Genomic DNA, 14,298 nt, shown 5'->3' with positions numbered 1-14,298 from the left:
CAAGCCCCGACCCCAGGAATCAGGCCCCGCTCTTGCTAAAGCCGGCCCTGTGAACTGAGACACTTGATTTATGGCTTATTATAACAATCTGTAATCCGCTAACACCTGCCACCCCCAGCTACTTCCCTGACTTCCTTTCCTCCCTATGACTGGAGGGGTGTTAACAGGCCACTTTATCTTGAATGGTCCCTTGAAATATGTGTTAACTACTTATGCTAAATTAACAATCTGTTCCACCTTGTATTTAACAGTGACACTCTGAGTTAGGGCTTGTCTACACTGGCAATGTTAAAGCACTGCCGCAGCAGCACTTTAATGTGGCTTGTGTAGTCGCAGCAGAGTGCTGGGAGAGAGCTCTCCTGGCACTCTAAAAAAAAAAACAAACACCTCGACGAGGGAAACAGCTCCCAGTGCTGTCTATACTGGCGCTTTACAGCGCTGAAACTTGCTGCGCTCGGGGGGGTGGGGGTGTGTGTGTGTTTTTTCACACCCCTGAGTGAGAAAGTTGCAGCGCTGTAACCTGCCAGTGTAAACAAGCCCTTAATTTCCCAGACCTGAAGAAGAGCTTTGTATAAGCTTGAAAGCTTGTCTCTTTCACCAACAGAAGTTGGTCCAATAAAAGATATTACCTCATCCACCTTGTCTCTCCAACATCCTGGGACCAACATGGCTATAACACTACTGCATACAGCAGTTGCTAACGTTTCATTTTTCCTAGCATCAAAACTTGAAATGTCTTTTAAAATGAATATGGTGCATTTTAATAGAAGTATATACCCATTTATGTTTCTCCTACATTCATTATACTACAGTAATGATTTCGTGTATTACCTGTGAAATGTTTTGCCTATAGCTCTCCAATTCGTTTTTCTTTTCCTCTAGTTCCTCCGTTACTTGCTGTATTTCTTGTGCCCTTCTATTATATTCTTCAACAACCTGCCAGGAAAAAGCATTATCCTTCAAAAATATAGTCTTTCAAATTGACAAAATAGATATTTATCAATTCAAATCTTAACAGTAAAATACACACATGTAAACACTGCACTTGTTTACATATAATTAAGTAGTGTATGCACTGTTTATACATTGCACAGGACACACTGGTCTCTCTAAAGCAAAGAGCAACTAAGCCATGGCTGTATTTCAGGTTAACCCAACTATTTTTCTCTAAACAAAAGGCAGAGAACATGCTGTTCCTTTGGAAGAACCTACTTAAAATTCTAATAGATTCAGAATCTGGCATTTATAGCACATTGTTCCTGCTGTCTAGCTTATTATTACCAAGAGTTCTAGTACAGAGTGGGAAGCAAGTACAATACTGGAGGAAACATACTGAAGCATTTAGGCCTGTGAAGCAGGAGGCTCTTGATTTCTCTTCATTCAGTAAAGCATCAATTTCATCCAATGTGCTTGGAAGGTCCTGGAATGCCTACAAGAAGCAAAACAATCTATTCATTTGATAGTTTAATGTTGAGAGAGGCTTGAAATATGACTAAAAAGTAGCAAGAAATTGGACAATCAAGGACACTGCTAGTCATTAGATCACTTTATTAAGACACAATCCATTTAAATTTAAGTGGCTAGATTCTCTCCTGAGAAGTGCTTGGTGTGGGGGGGATGAGGGAGGGCTGTTGGGAAGCTAACTATGGCTCCCTAATTCTCTGCCTGTGCAGGTGTAGCCCCAACCCTGGTGCAGCTGCTCTAACCCTGTCACCTGGCAATGGTCCACAAGAGCCCCCTACTTGAGAACTGTTGGAGTGCAGTGGCACTCTGGTCATGCATCCAGAAAGGGGATGGTAGTATAGGAGCTGGCTATGCCAGATGAGAGCTTCCCCACACAGGAGGAATACTCGACTGTCCAGATACATCCAGGCTCTGGGCCTTTCGTGTTGCCTAAATTGGAATAGGAAGGAGAATCTGGCCCAAATTTCTTTCCTTTAAAGTGGGAATTTTGATTAGTTAACCTGACAAATTCTCTCCCTCCCCTATTGTGTATATAGAATAAATAACAAGGAGAACTCTTTTTGTGATCATGGGATATACCAGTTTTCATAACAGTGTAAAAATTAACTAAACTTAAAATACTATTTAAATCCGGGGGGGAGTGGTAGTTAAGTTTATATAGCACCTGCTTTACAGACATAGTCCCTATTCTTGAGAAGATGACAATTTAAGGGCACAATGATCATGCAAATCGTTACATGAACAGTTCTTTATATTGAAGTAAATGGCAATACTGATACAAGTAAGGTTTTGCAAGACCAAGTTTTATTTTAGAGAAGCATAAACAAATGACGGGTAAAGGGGTTAGGTGGAGGACTGAATTAAAAATAAAGAAAAAGGGAAACTTCTTTTGAGAGAGGTGTTTTCCAGACAAACCTACACTTCCTGCCCAGAAGAGATCATAATGAATACATGACATAACAAAGGAAGGCAAAACAGAAAGGCCTAGGTAGCGTGCAGGGTGGAGAGGTCAGAGACAAGATGAACATTCAAGAAAGCTTACTTGCATGTATTTTTTAAAGCATTTATAATCAGGATGATTTTAAAGTCAAGGAAAAGGTAGAGGTGGCATTAAGGGGGAATCGGAGGAAGGGGAAGCAAAAAGAGGCAAGAGGCCGATGGAGAGGAGATAGGGAAGGTAAAAACAAAAGGAGGGAAGGCTGTAGAGGAGCACTGTGGGCAGGAAAAGTGAGGCCAACAGCAGAGGGAGGAACTGCAGCAGGGGTGGGCAAACTTTTTGGCCCGAGGGCCACATCTGGGTGGGGAAATTGCATGCAGGGCCATGAATGTAGGGCTGGGTCAGGAGGTTGGGGTGCAGGAGAGGTTCGGGGTGCGGGCTCCGTCCTGGCGCCGCTTACCTGGAGCGGCTCTGGCGTGGCAGCAGCACACAGCGAGACTAAGGCAGGCTCCCTGCCTACTCTAGCCACGCGCCACTCCCAGAAGGGGACCGTACCACGTCCCTGCGGCCCCTGGGTGGTGGTGGGGTTGGGGAGGGAAGGAAGCAGAGGGCTCCGTGCGCTGCCCTCGCCTGTGGGTACCTCCACCAAAGCTCCCACTGGCTGTGGTTCCCTGTTCCCGGCCAATGGGAGCTTCGGGGGAGGTACCCGCAGGCAAGGGCAGTATGCGGAGCCCTCTGCCGCGCCCCCTCCCTCAGGGGCTGCAGGGACGTGGTGCCGGCCACTTCCAGGAGCGGTGCGGGGCCAAGGCAGGCAGGGAGCCTGCCTTAGCCCCGCTGCACCACGGGTGTGGCAATCCCACGGGCCAGATCCGGTCCATGGGCCGTTGTTTGCCCACACCGAACTACAGCAACTGGAACAGGTGGAAATTAGTGCAAACAATCAATCAACAGACTGTCCAAAGTTCAGGTTATAGAAGGGTTCTAACTCTGTGTCCAAAACTTTAATTGGAGCTGCTGGGTGCTCAACATTTTTGAAAATTGGGCCACTTATTTAAGCACTGCTTTTGATTTTCAAGCCTATTACTCCCAATATCCCCCTGGAAAAACTCATCATATTACGCACACAATTAATCCCAGGATAGAATCTCTAACATTTTTCTGACTTTTAATACATTTTCAAGTTATGGTGTTTAAAATATTTTCCTGTCACTGAATGAAGCTTTTCCCAACATATTTTGCCTCAACATACTTCCGAAAGAACATGTCTTACAAACTCCAGATTTGTTTTATTGAGAAGTGGGTTTTGTTTGTTTTTAAAGGGAGTGGGCAGAATTACAAAGATATACAACAAGGATCTTGAAAAAGGGGTGCACTTGCCCCTTATTAAAGTAGTCAGGGAAGAGATTAACCAAAGGAACAAAACAGGGATCTAGTGGTCTGATCCAAAGCCCATTGACTTCAATGGGCTTTGGATCAGGCCGAGAAGCAGAAGGCATAGAACGGCAGGGTAGAGTCCCTAAGGAGAAGAAGAAGTGTTTGCTCTGTCTTGCACTCCACAACTGTAAGAACCTGGGGCAGGAAGCAAGGAGAAATTGGGAATTCACTCTTCTAGCTTTCGCAAACGGACTATTTTGCTTTAGGCGCAGGTGCACTAAAAGAGCACAGTTCTGAATATTATAAATGAACAGTCTTAGCTAGCGAAAGTATCTCTTCATGTTATACCATTACACCCTTATAAAAATATGCCTTTTGTTTTTAATACTTACAGTCTGAAAGTCTTTTGGAATTTCTTGATCAGGGCTGAGATTACACGCCTGTCTAGCTTTTCTCATCAGTCCCTTGCACTTCTCCAAAAGAACACGTTTTTTTTCACCCAAGTCAGAAACTTGTTGCTAGTATAGAAGAAATTAAAATAAAAAGATGTTTTATTTTAAAGAAAACTCCATTGCCTTCAGTTACAGTCAATCTATCTGTGACCCTACATGAAGTTCAATTGTTCTAGAGAGAGAGAACTACAGAAGAAAGTTTAATGACAAAAATGATCAATTTCACACACTCCAACTCCACCATCTCCATTAGAACTAGCATACTGGATGTAATCATGTCAGATTCAGAGAGCTGATCTGTGAAATCATAGATTGTTTACAGAGGTTGAAAATAATCCCTCCCTTCAAAAACAACTATCTTCTTCTGGCTTTTTTAAATTTTTGTTTTTTGTTTTTTTAACTAAAGGGATGACAGATCTTGAGTGAATGGATCAAACTGAGCGCACAATTGTAAAATATATGAATGCGTTTTTCACAAAGAGCCACAGTTTTGATCTCTGCCTAGGTCCAGATGTAGATCTCTGCTTTAAAATTTGGTGGTGGAAGAGATGTACTATTGTAGCATTTCTTTATTTTGTATCATGCCTCCCAACTAGCACTAGTTTTTCTACTAGAAATGACAGAGCCATCTAGTAAATAGGATTTGCATTACGAAGAATATTTAAGTTGAAACTATACAGTACAAACAGATTAGCTGTATATTAAACAGGAAATAATGTATTTTTCTTCATCTCTCATATGCTACCTTTACTATTACAGGCAAAAGATACTAAGTAACAGTTTCACAATAATGACTAAGAGCAAATTTAGAAAAATAGTGCTACATGTGTCTATCAATCAAAGTTAGAACCTCTTTAGACTGTAAACTCGTTGGGGCAGGGACTAAGATCTTGTTTTCACTTTTGTTAAAAGCACAAATAGTCAATTATAAACAATTTTCATGCAATTTTCATACATTTACACCCCTACATAAACCAGGAATCACATGGGACAAAAATGGGACCAAAAATGTTTTAAAATGTATACAGTTAACTAAAGACTCAATACTTGTGTATTCTACTGGATGAAGTGTCTGTTTCACATTTTAAAAATATACTGACCACCCTATAGAGAGGGTACTTACAATAAATCTTGTTTAAGTTACTCTCTGTCAATGTAATTAGATTAATTCATATCACTGTTCTAAATAATACAACACAAGTAGTAGTAACAGTTATACTTAAGACAAATGCAACCTCAATGCTTACAGGTGTTCAAGAGTTTGGCATACATATTTTTGACTGACATTTTCTACACTAGGTATTCAATCCAAAGGAGAAGTTTTTCTTCCCAAAGCATGTGTAATATACGTTCAAACATTTAGGCTCTGCATATGGTGAGGGTGGGGGGAGGTTGAGCAAGACGGACAAAAACATATTCCATAAATCCTGAGCAGAAGTGTTCACCTGCATAACTTGCAAACTTGGCTGTTTTACGGACAAAAGTGGTTCAATATTTCTGAAGTTAGACAAAGTTGGGCAAGTTAACCTCAATGTGCCTGTTGTTTCACCCTCTGTAAAATGGAAATCATACTTCTCTATCATCCTTAAAGAGGTGTTGTAAGATTAATACATTTTTCTAAAGTGCTTTGATATTGTCAGAAAAAGGTGAAATAAAACCACAAAGTATAAAAATACCCATAGAGTTAGGGACCTTCCACTTAAGGACAAAATAAATTTTAATAAAATTAGTTCAACAGTTGTAAAGTTATGAAAGTTTAAATCAGCATGTTAAAACATTCATGCTAAGCTTTTTAGATTAATTCAGTGCTAGTTTGGTTTGAGACTCTGAATCATATCAAGCTCTGTCATTTGTATACTTGAGGACCATGTAATAGTTACCTTGAATGTTAGTCCATTCAGCTTTTAATAGTCAGAATTTTAAATTTCTGTACTAATTTTCTGAAAACTAGGCTTGTTTTGTAGATCTCATTGCAACTTAAAAATCAAGCAAGGCCTGACAACTATTTTGAAGTCTTGCGACTGAAAAGAAAATCAAGCAAGGCATTACAGGTTGCATATGTAAAGTTGTAAAGAACTACGCAGTTTGAACAGGTATTTTATAATGATATAAAAAGAGCCCCATTTTAAAGTAGAAGCATAGGAGAAAATTAAGATGGAATTTTCAACCCTCTATGTAGGTATTTTTAAAGCATAAATAACTGAAATTTTTTGGCATTAATTCTACCTTTTTTAGTTCTGAAAATTTGATTTCTCTAATGTTGTGTTAATGCTATTTTTTTTTTTTTGGCACTGCGTGCATATAGACAGAAAGGAAGAATTCATGATGGTGTGGTGTAGCATCAAACTTATTGTCACAAGTTTGGGATGGCCCAATTACTCACAAGCCAAAAGTGAGTTACACAGGTCACTCTAAATGAGTGTCAATAAAACCTACATCCCTCACCACACCTGCTCCACTATGTGTTTATTCATGCTATATATTACAGAAAAATATTTAGGAACATTTTAGCGAGTTTTCAAAATGTAACTGGGATTATTTTTTGTATCCCAATACTTTAAAAGCCAATTGCCTTCATTACCATGAGTCCAAACATACAGGGTTCAAAAGAAGCCAAAAGAACCTGTGAAAATGACATATATCGTTTTTCTGTACATAAAAATGTCAATTTTATAGTCTGTCATCTCTGGCAATGCCAAGGCTCCCATTTATAACTCTGCAGGGCTGCATGAAATAGGCCTTAAAGCGATGTTTTCAGGCACAGGACTGAATTTTGCCTGTCCAGGCCGTTGGACAGCTGTAATTTTGGGGGAACACATGTATTTGGGAAGAGAAGGAGGAAACATATTGAGGCAGGCTGATTTTTTAAAAAGAAAAAAAGCAGGTGTTTGAAGCTGTTCCAGGTACAAGTGTTAGAATAAATACCAGGAGAAATGGATTAGTAGGTAGGTGAGGCATATAAGTACATACATGTGGAACCTTCTATAGACCCATCCAATTATGATGTGTTCGAATATTTCATGGAAATGCTAACATTTGGCAAGTACAGTTAGTTAATCCCACCCTGGATATAAGGGATGTCAGAGTGCCCCTCTGGGCACAGGGAATTACTGTCTGGAATAGATGGGTCCTAGAGGGAAATTCTAGCTTAAGGGAGAAGATTTAGGGTGAGCTATGTGTTACTGTATTTCAGCTGACAATATAAGAACTAATTCAGGAAGAGAGGTTAGTCTGGGCAGTGAGGGAGAGAGTTCTATGCTAGAGTGGAGCTAAGGCATAGCTACTGGATACTAGAACCCTCTAACATTCTATTTTCATAAGCAATTTGTATTCTTTTATGTTCATAAGCAGTGCAATTGGTTTTGTGGGAAATGAGAAACTAGTCAAAGAAAATATAGTAGCCAATATTTTCCCATGAATGTGTGTCTGAATGCATTCTTAGTGACAGTATTTAAATAATTAAAGATGGGCAATTCATACAGAAGGAAAACAGAATTTGCATTTTCTTCAAACTTGGCCTAAAAGAAAAAATAACAACGTACATACTGAGTTTAATACCAATCATTTAAAAAAATTACACCAAATGAACCTAAAAATTAACAAGCTATCAAAGCAAGACAATTAGCAAGTCTCTTTCAATCATCATAAACACAAAGGCGACTGTGCCAATTATCTAATGAGCAGATGGGGCTAACAATCCTCCCTACTGTTCAATATGGGTCATAAACACACACTTGCTTCTCATGCTCATTAGACAAATTAAATACAAAAAGTTGTTAAAATAATACTAAGGTTCTGACTTGAACTGCCATGACAAACAAAAAAACCCACAAATCTGTTGCTACTAACGTGACACATTCTGAAGCATAAACGTTGGGAAGGAAAATGCATTTCAATCCAAGTGTCTAAAATATACCCAATGTGCTGCTATTTCCACAGAATCCCAGTGCTGACAACTCACACATGAACATATGCAGCCCTCTTTCCTCTGGAAGAGGGAATGAATTGGATTTTATGGGACATTCAAATCTTCTAACAATATTTTAAAGACTAACAACTTTTAATAAGAGAAACAATATTAATAAATGCAATCTTAGCAAGAGTTCCCCGGATTTCTCCCAGGGCGCCACCAGAAACTTTTCACATGGTATGCAGAACTGAACCACTCTCATTTTAACTCAGCACGGCACCTCTCAAGTTTGGCCCATCCACCCCTCCAGCATGACCGGGTCAAATCTCAACGAGTGGCATTGTGAGTCACTGTGCAGTGTTCTGATCTTCATGAATGGCAGCAAGAGTAACATGTGTTCTGCGGCTGTCTTTGTTGATTATTTGGCAATTAATCTGTTTAATCATAATGTGTAGGTTTTAATTTAGTTTCACTACATAATTTCTGTAATACCTCATACTAATTACTACTTCTCTGTACCAGTCTCTGTACCTTTGCCTGTAGTTTCTTGAAAGCTTTATTTTATTATTTCAACTTTTCTGCTACATGCAGTTGTCCAACAAGTGATGTTGATTCAGGTCACAGGTGAACTGAAAATATGGAACCCCTCTTGCACACCCAAATTCTCACTGCCAGGAAAGGGAATTTTGTACTTGCAGGATCAGGCCAGAAATTATGAAAGTTCTCATGTCTACCATATATGCTAAATTCCTCCATAAAATTAGTTTATGTGAAACGTTTAGCGCATTACTTTCTAACATTTAAAAGTCACAGTGTGGGCGAAATGGCAATGGGGAAGAAACTTGCTCCCACTCATTCCACTAGGCCTCCCCAAAGGCAGGAGTTTAATAAAAAGGATAAGGAAAACAGCTATGGAGAACTAGGGTCTCAGCCCTATCCTACTTGAATGTGCTTTCCTCCAGATCTTCATCAGATCCCATTTGGGTCAGTCCACTACCAAGTGTCAGTTCTGGAAGGTTGGTCCCAACTGAAGCTACTCACTGGAGGAAGATTGTCATTTAGAAATGACAGACTGGGCCAAAGGGACCCGCTATGAAGGATATTATGCCAGTCCCACACGGTTTAAAGTGTTTAGGGCACATCTTTACGGAAGAGGTAGCCATCTTGGTTAGCATGGGGAAGCAAAGCTCCTTTTCACCTGGAAGGGAAAGGGACTGGAGAACTGATGAAAGCTTCAGAAAGCACAAAAACCTTAGCAACAGAAGTAGAGATACCTATTACTAAGGTAGAGAACAGAAGCAGCCCATTCCTGAGTGCTGAGGCCTCTGGGCAAAAGGTGTGTTTTCAAAGTTGATTTACCAATACACCAAGAAATAAAAAGCAAAGCTTACCTCTAAAGCTCTTAGTTGTACGGTTGCTGCTTTATAATCAGATTCTAGTCTATTCTTCTTGGAATTCACTGTAGTGCTCTGAAGAACCAAATCCACTTTGAGGATGTTCAGTGTTATGCAATTCTGCAGAGCAAAACACAAAAAAACATAAATCTCCTTTGTCGTGAAACACTCGAAACTGATACATTGTCAGCAGCATCAGGCTTTACAAACCAGCTTACAAGATATCAATTTTTATACAAAGTTTTGGACTCCAGATTCAGCTCTCCAACCCAATTTTGTTTTCAGTTTGTTTCTGAAGCAGCAAGGTGCTTGTTTAAGTATTTCTTGTCTCTCCCACACAAGGAAGCTAAACATCTAATTTATTTTGTAGCAAAATCAGAGCTTTGCTGGTGTGCATGATGTGCAACTAACCATATAGATTTGTTTTTTTAACATTACTTACAGCTGTGAAGGTTATGTAAACAACATCTAGGAAAATCCTCTGCTTCAAAGTTACAAAAATTGTGAAGTGACTTTTTAAAAAACCTAAGATTACATTATTTGAAAAAAAGTGTGCAATTTTTAAAGGCTACAGCTATTTAAGGAAAAACAAGAGCTAGAGTTCTGTAACAAAAAGAGGGAAAAACAATTACTTACTGTGTCTCGCTTTGGGGTTCACCCAGGCCAACAAGGAGTTCACACTCACCACCTGCTTTGCAATTCTGGTTGCCTAGAATACTATGCTGCTGTGGCTCACAGCCCTGACACCAACAGCCAGCATACAAGCATTCAGGCTTTCACCATCCAGTTACTCTTTGCAGGAGGACCTCAACAACCCTTCCAGCACTGAGTGCTCCCCCCAAAACTTCTTTCTGCAATATCTAGTCCTTCTCACTTGAACACTCACAAAATATTACGAAGTTCACTGCTCCTTTAAAGAGACAGTACATAGCAGCAACCTGTTAATTTGGCTGAGCATTTTACTCTTCAGTTTGAAACACTGTACTGAGATGGTTGTGTAGCCTAGACTGTTGAATAATCGATATACATTCCTGTGACACATAATTAACTACTATCATTCTTCCATGCAGCTGGGCAATCAAATACCTTCCAATCTGTATTGCCGAGGAATAGAAAGTATATTAGAGAGCCAGTTTGCTATGGGGTAGCGGGAGGAGAAAAATAAATAATACTCCTCCACACAGGGTGTTCACTGGTCTATAACTGTACATGCCACTTTAGTTGTGCTGTGTATGAGAAGCAGAGGAACACTAACTACACCCAAGAAGCATGTAAGTTGACTGATAAACACAGTCATCCCAGAGTGTGCTGCTGTTCTTATAAACTGATATTTTAAAATTTAATTTAGAAAATTGTTTGTTCATAAAAATAATATTCCTTTTGAGAAAGTAGTTGCTTAATAACAGCATATCACCTATACAAAATTACTTTTTAAAAATAATTTACAAACCCTGGGGGCCCACCGTGCCTTAAAATTGGTTATCTTCTGCAATTCTCTGTCGTTTTCAAAGCTGCTTCAGCCAGATGATCCTACATGATCTGTGAAAGACTCCAACTGCTTCCATTCAGGGCTTACCAATACACTCCAAAACAACTCATCTATTTGACATGGTAAGCAGAAACTTCTTTTAATGCTGGCTATTCAGTGCAGTAGAACCAGCATTATTTCATAGGTAACACCCCAAAAAAAGGATTTAAGTGATAGCTGTATTAGTCTGTATCCACAAAAACACTCACCCCCAAAGGTGGCAGGAAACAACTGAAGGCTTTCACAGAACACAGGAGGTAATTTAGCACAAGCAGCCCCACCAAAAGTCCTGAGAATTGAAGAAGATAACTAAGGAGTGGGAAGAATATCTACTCTGATTATTAAAACTTAAGGATTTTATTTTATGGTTCTCTAACTTTCCCAAAGAAGTGGCCATTACCATTTATACAACAACAAAGGTGTACACAATATTTATAATATGTATGACTGATTTGCTATTCCAAGGAGTTTAAAATTATTGAAGGGCCACAGACAAATTGAAAACTAGTCAGTTCTTTAAAAACCCAAGTTCAAAGTAATTTGATCTACTGCAGCTGACCCCCCATTGATTTTTGTGATTTTACAATTTGTAAAAAAGGGCGGGGTATGTCTCAGGTGCTGTGTGAAAAATCCACCTGAAGTAGACAAATTAACTATGCAGAGGAAACACAAATGAAATATGCACAAGTGCTGTCAAAAAGACAAAATAAACTAGAAAAAATTACAGAAAAGATTTTTCTTTTTGAATTATCATAAACTGGGGTATTTCTTGTAGGACCAAGAAAATATGTTCATATAGAAGTAATGATAAGAAAGGGGTCTAAGGAAAATAAAATTAATTGAAAAATGTATATGGGGATACAAGAAATTTGGTGACAAGGTTATATACTGCACATATGTTTGCTAGGCAATTTAATGGGCTGGAAGCCTCTTTAGCCAGCAAGATGGCAGCTTTTATCCAAGTCAGTTTATAATATTTAAGTACCCATGTAGTAAATTGTGCATGCCAACAACAGAAAGTGGAGTGAGTTTATATGGGCTATGTTCAAACGAAACACATTCATGTAGCAGAAGTAAACTTAGCTCTTTTAACAATAAAAACCGACATTTCAAAACACCTTCCACTATTAAGACAGCTCCACTCTCCCCCTTTTTATTTTTAACTATACTAGATCCTTCACGACAAGGAAAAATGTGTAGAAAGCTAAGAAGGAGCCATACACCTTTATGAGTTGCATTAATTCTGTAACAAGTTTTGCTTTTTGGACATTAATTTCTTTGATCCTGGCATTTGTTTGTTGAGACTCCTCTTCTAGATTGATGGCATCTTGCTCCATCTGTTTCAAACTATGAAAGAAACCAATTTATTATTAATACTGATTAAATCATGCTGAGATACCCAGGTTCTTAATCCCAAAGGGTCCATCATAAATGAATACATTGAAAATTAGAAGAGGTCCAACTGCCCTTACTAAATAAAGAAAAAGGGGAATTGATTTTTCTGCCTCTTGACTTCCTGCCCCTCCCATCCTAAAGCATTCTGTAAAAAATTCAGCAGAAAATGTTATCTGTAAAAGGGATTTCATTCTTAACTATGGTTCTAAAACAAATCTTAAATTCCTCCTCCATTTCCTTTTTTTATCATCTGTAAGCAGACTAAATGCAGGTCAGCTTTCCAAAAAAGGTGATAATGTTGCTCTATGGATTAGACCACCATCTCAAACCCAAAAATGAATTTATCCTATTCCAGAACTTAGATTCTTCTACATGATAACGGTACAGCTATCAGATACTGTAATAAAGAGTCTTTTGACTGTTAAGATTGAGAGTATGTATCACTAAGAGTATGTCTGCACTACAGACGCGACAGTCACACAGCTATGGTGCTGCAGATGTGCTGCCATAGCACTGTAGTGTAGACACTTCCTACATTGACAGAAGGGGTTTTTCTGTTGATATAGATAATCCACCTCTCTGAGAGGCAGTCGCTAGATTGATGTAAGAATTCTTCTGTCGACTTAGCTGTGTCTATAGTGGGGGTTAGAGCAACCTAACTATGTTGCACAGGATGCAAAAACTTTCAGACCTGAGCGATGAAGCTAGGTTGACCTAAGTTTTAAGTGTAGACTAGGTCTAAATTTAGAGTAAAGAATCTTACAACATCCTTGTCATTATCCCCAAACCAAGCATTTTCAACCCAAGAAATTCAGAATTAAGATTACACCTGTAAGAAATCTGAACATGTTAAGGCAAGTAATGCACAATTAAGACCCTCAAACAATCCTAACTCTACCCTGTAATGATGTCATTCAGTGAGGATATAATTACAATTAAGGCATTTTAGAGTGTGTTCTCAAAAAAATGAAACTGATCTTTTTCCCCCTTCATCGCATCATTACAAGGCAGAGTTAAGGCTGTTTTCTTTAATTTCTGTTATATGTATTAATTTATGAAAAACAGCTACTTATCTTCTATTATTGCACTCACTGCAGAAGAGAGTTTGGAAATTTTGGCCTATGTTTTTAACCCTGGTTTCCCAAAGTTAGGCTCTTAAATAACAGTGGCTTGATTTTCAGAGATGCTGAGTATCTGCTCTTCCACTGACTTAAGAAAATTTGGCCATTGATTTAGGAGTCCAGTTTCAAAACTTTGGTCAAATATTTTAAGAGTGGTTACACATTAGCACAAAGCTTCAAACATTATTTGCCTTCTCTTTTTATTGATACAAAATATCTTCTCCACTATATGATAAACCTTAAGAAAAAAAGTGACCGAGTTTTCTGGTACTGAAGCAATGCAACATACAACTGATTAGGAGATCTGAATTAAAGAGAAACTTCAGGATTTTGTCTTCACTGGACTAATGGAGATTAAGCGACAGGATTAGTTTCTGGGAGGAAGATTTAACTTGCTATAACCCATTCTGGCTGGACAACAAAGCAGAACTGAATCTGAATTTAGAAACCACTGTTTATACTTTATCCTCTAACGATGTTCTAGGAAAATGAAGCAACATTGTAACACTAAGATGCAAGGAGGGTACATGCCACATTTAGGTCAGTCCATTTATCTTTGTAGCACTTGCTATAATGTACCTTATTTCCCATCTCATCACAAAAAAAGAATATAACAGTGTTTCATGAGAGTACTAAGATAATATTTGAAGATGAACCCTTTTAGGGTTGAGGCTTCAGTTTGGTTTTTCAAGTGTTTATGAAACAAAGACCAGATAACATCTC

At 38.8% G+C, this 14,298-nt stretch overlaps 1 protein-coding gene across 1 annotated transcript in view; it reads right to left on the bottom strand.

The window, feature by feature from the left end:
• SMC5 (structural maintenance of chromosomes 5) overlaps positions 1–14,298 on the bottom strand; it is a 79,207-nt gene that overhangs the window by 14,282 nt on the left and 50,627 nt on the right. The window contains 5 exon segments of the mRNA XM_005297775.4: positions 832–936; positions 1,334–1,429; positions 4,168–4,293; positions 9,529–9,651; positions 12,283–12,406. Of these exon segments, the coding sequence (XP_005297832.3) occupies positions 832–936; positions 1,334–1,429; positions 4,168–4,293; positions 9,529–9,651; positions 12,283–12,406 (574 nt within the window).

The sequence above is a fragment of the Chrysemys picta genome, chromosome 6, assembly GCF_011386835.1.
Source record: "Chrysemys picta bellii isolate R12L10 chromosome 6, ASM1138683v2, whole genome shotgun sequence".
Lineage (NCBI taxonomy): Eukaryota > Metazoa > Chordata > Testudines > Emydidae > Chrysemys > Chrysemys picta.
The sequence above is the reverse complement of the archived record's forward strand: the minus strand, read 5'-3'. Positions and strand labels throughout refer to the sequence as shown.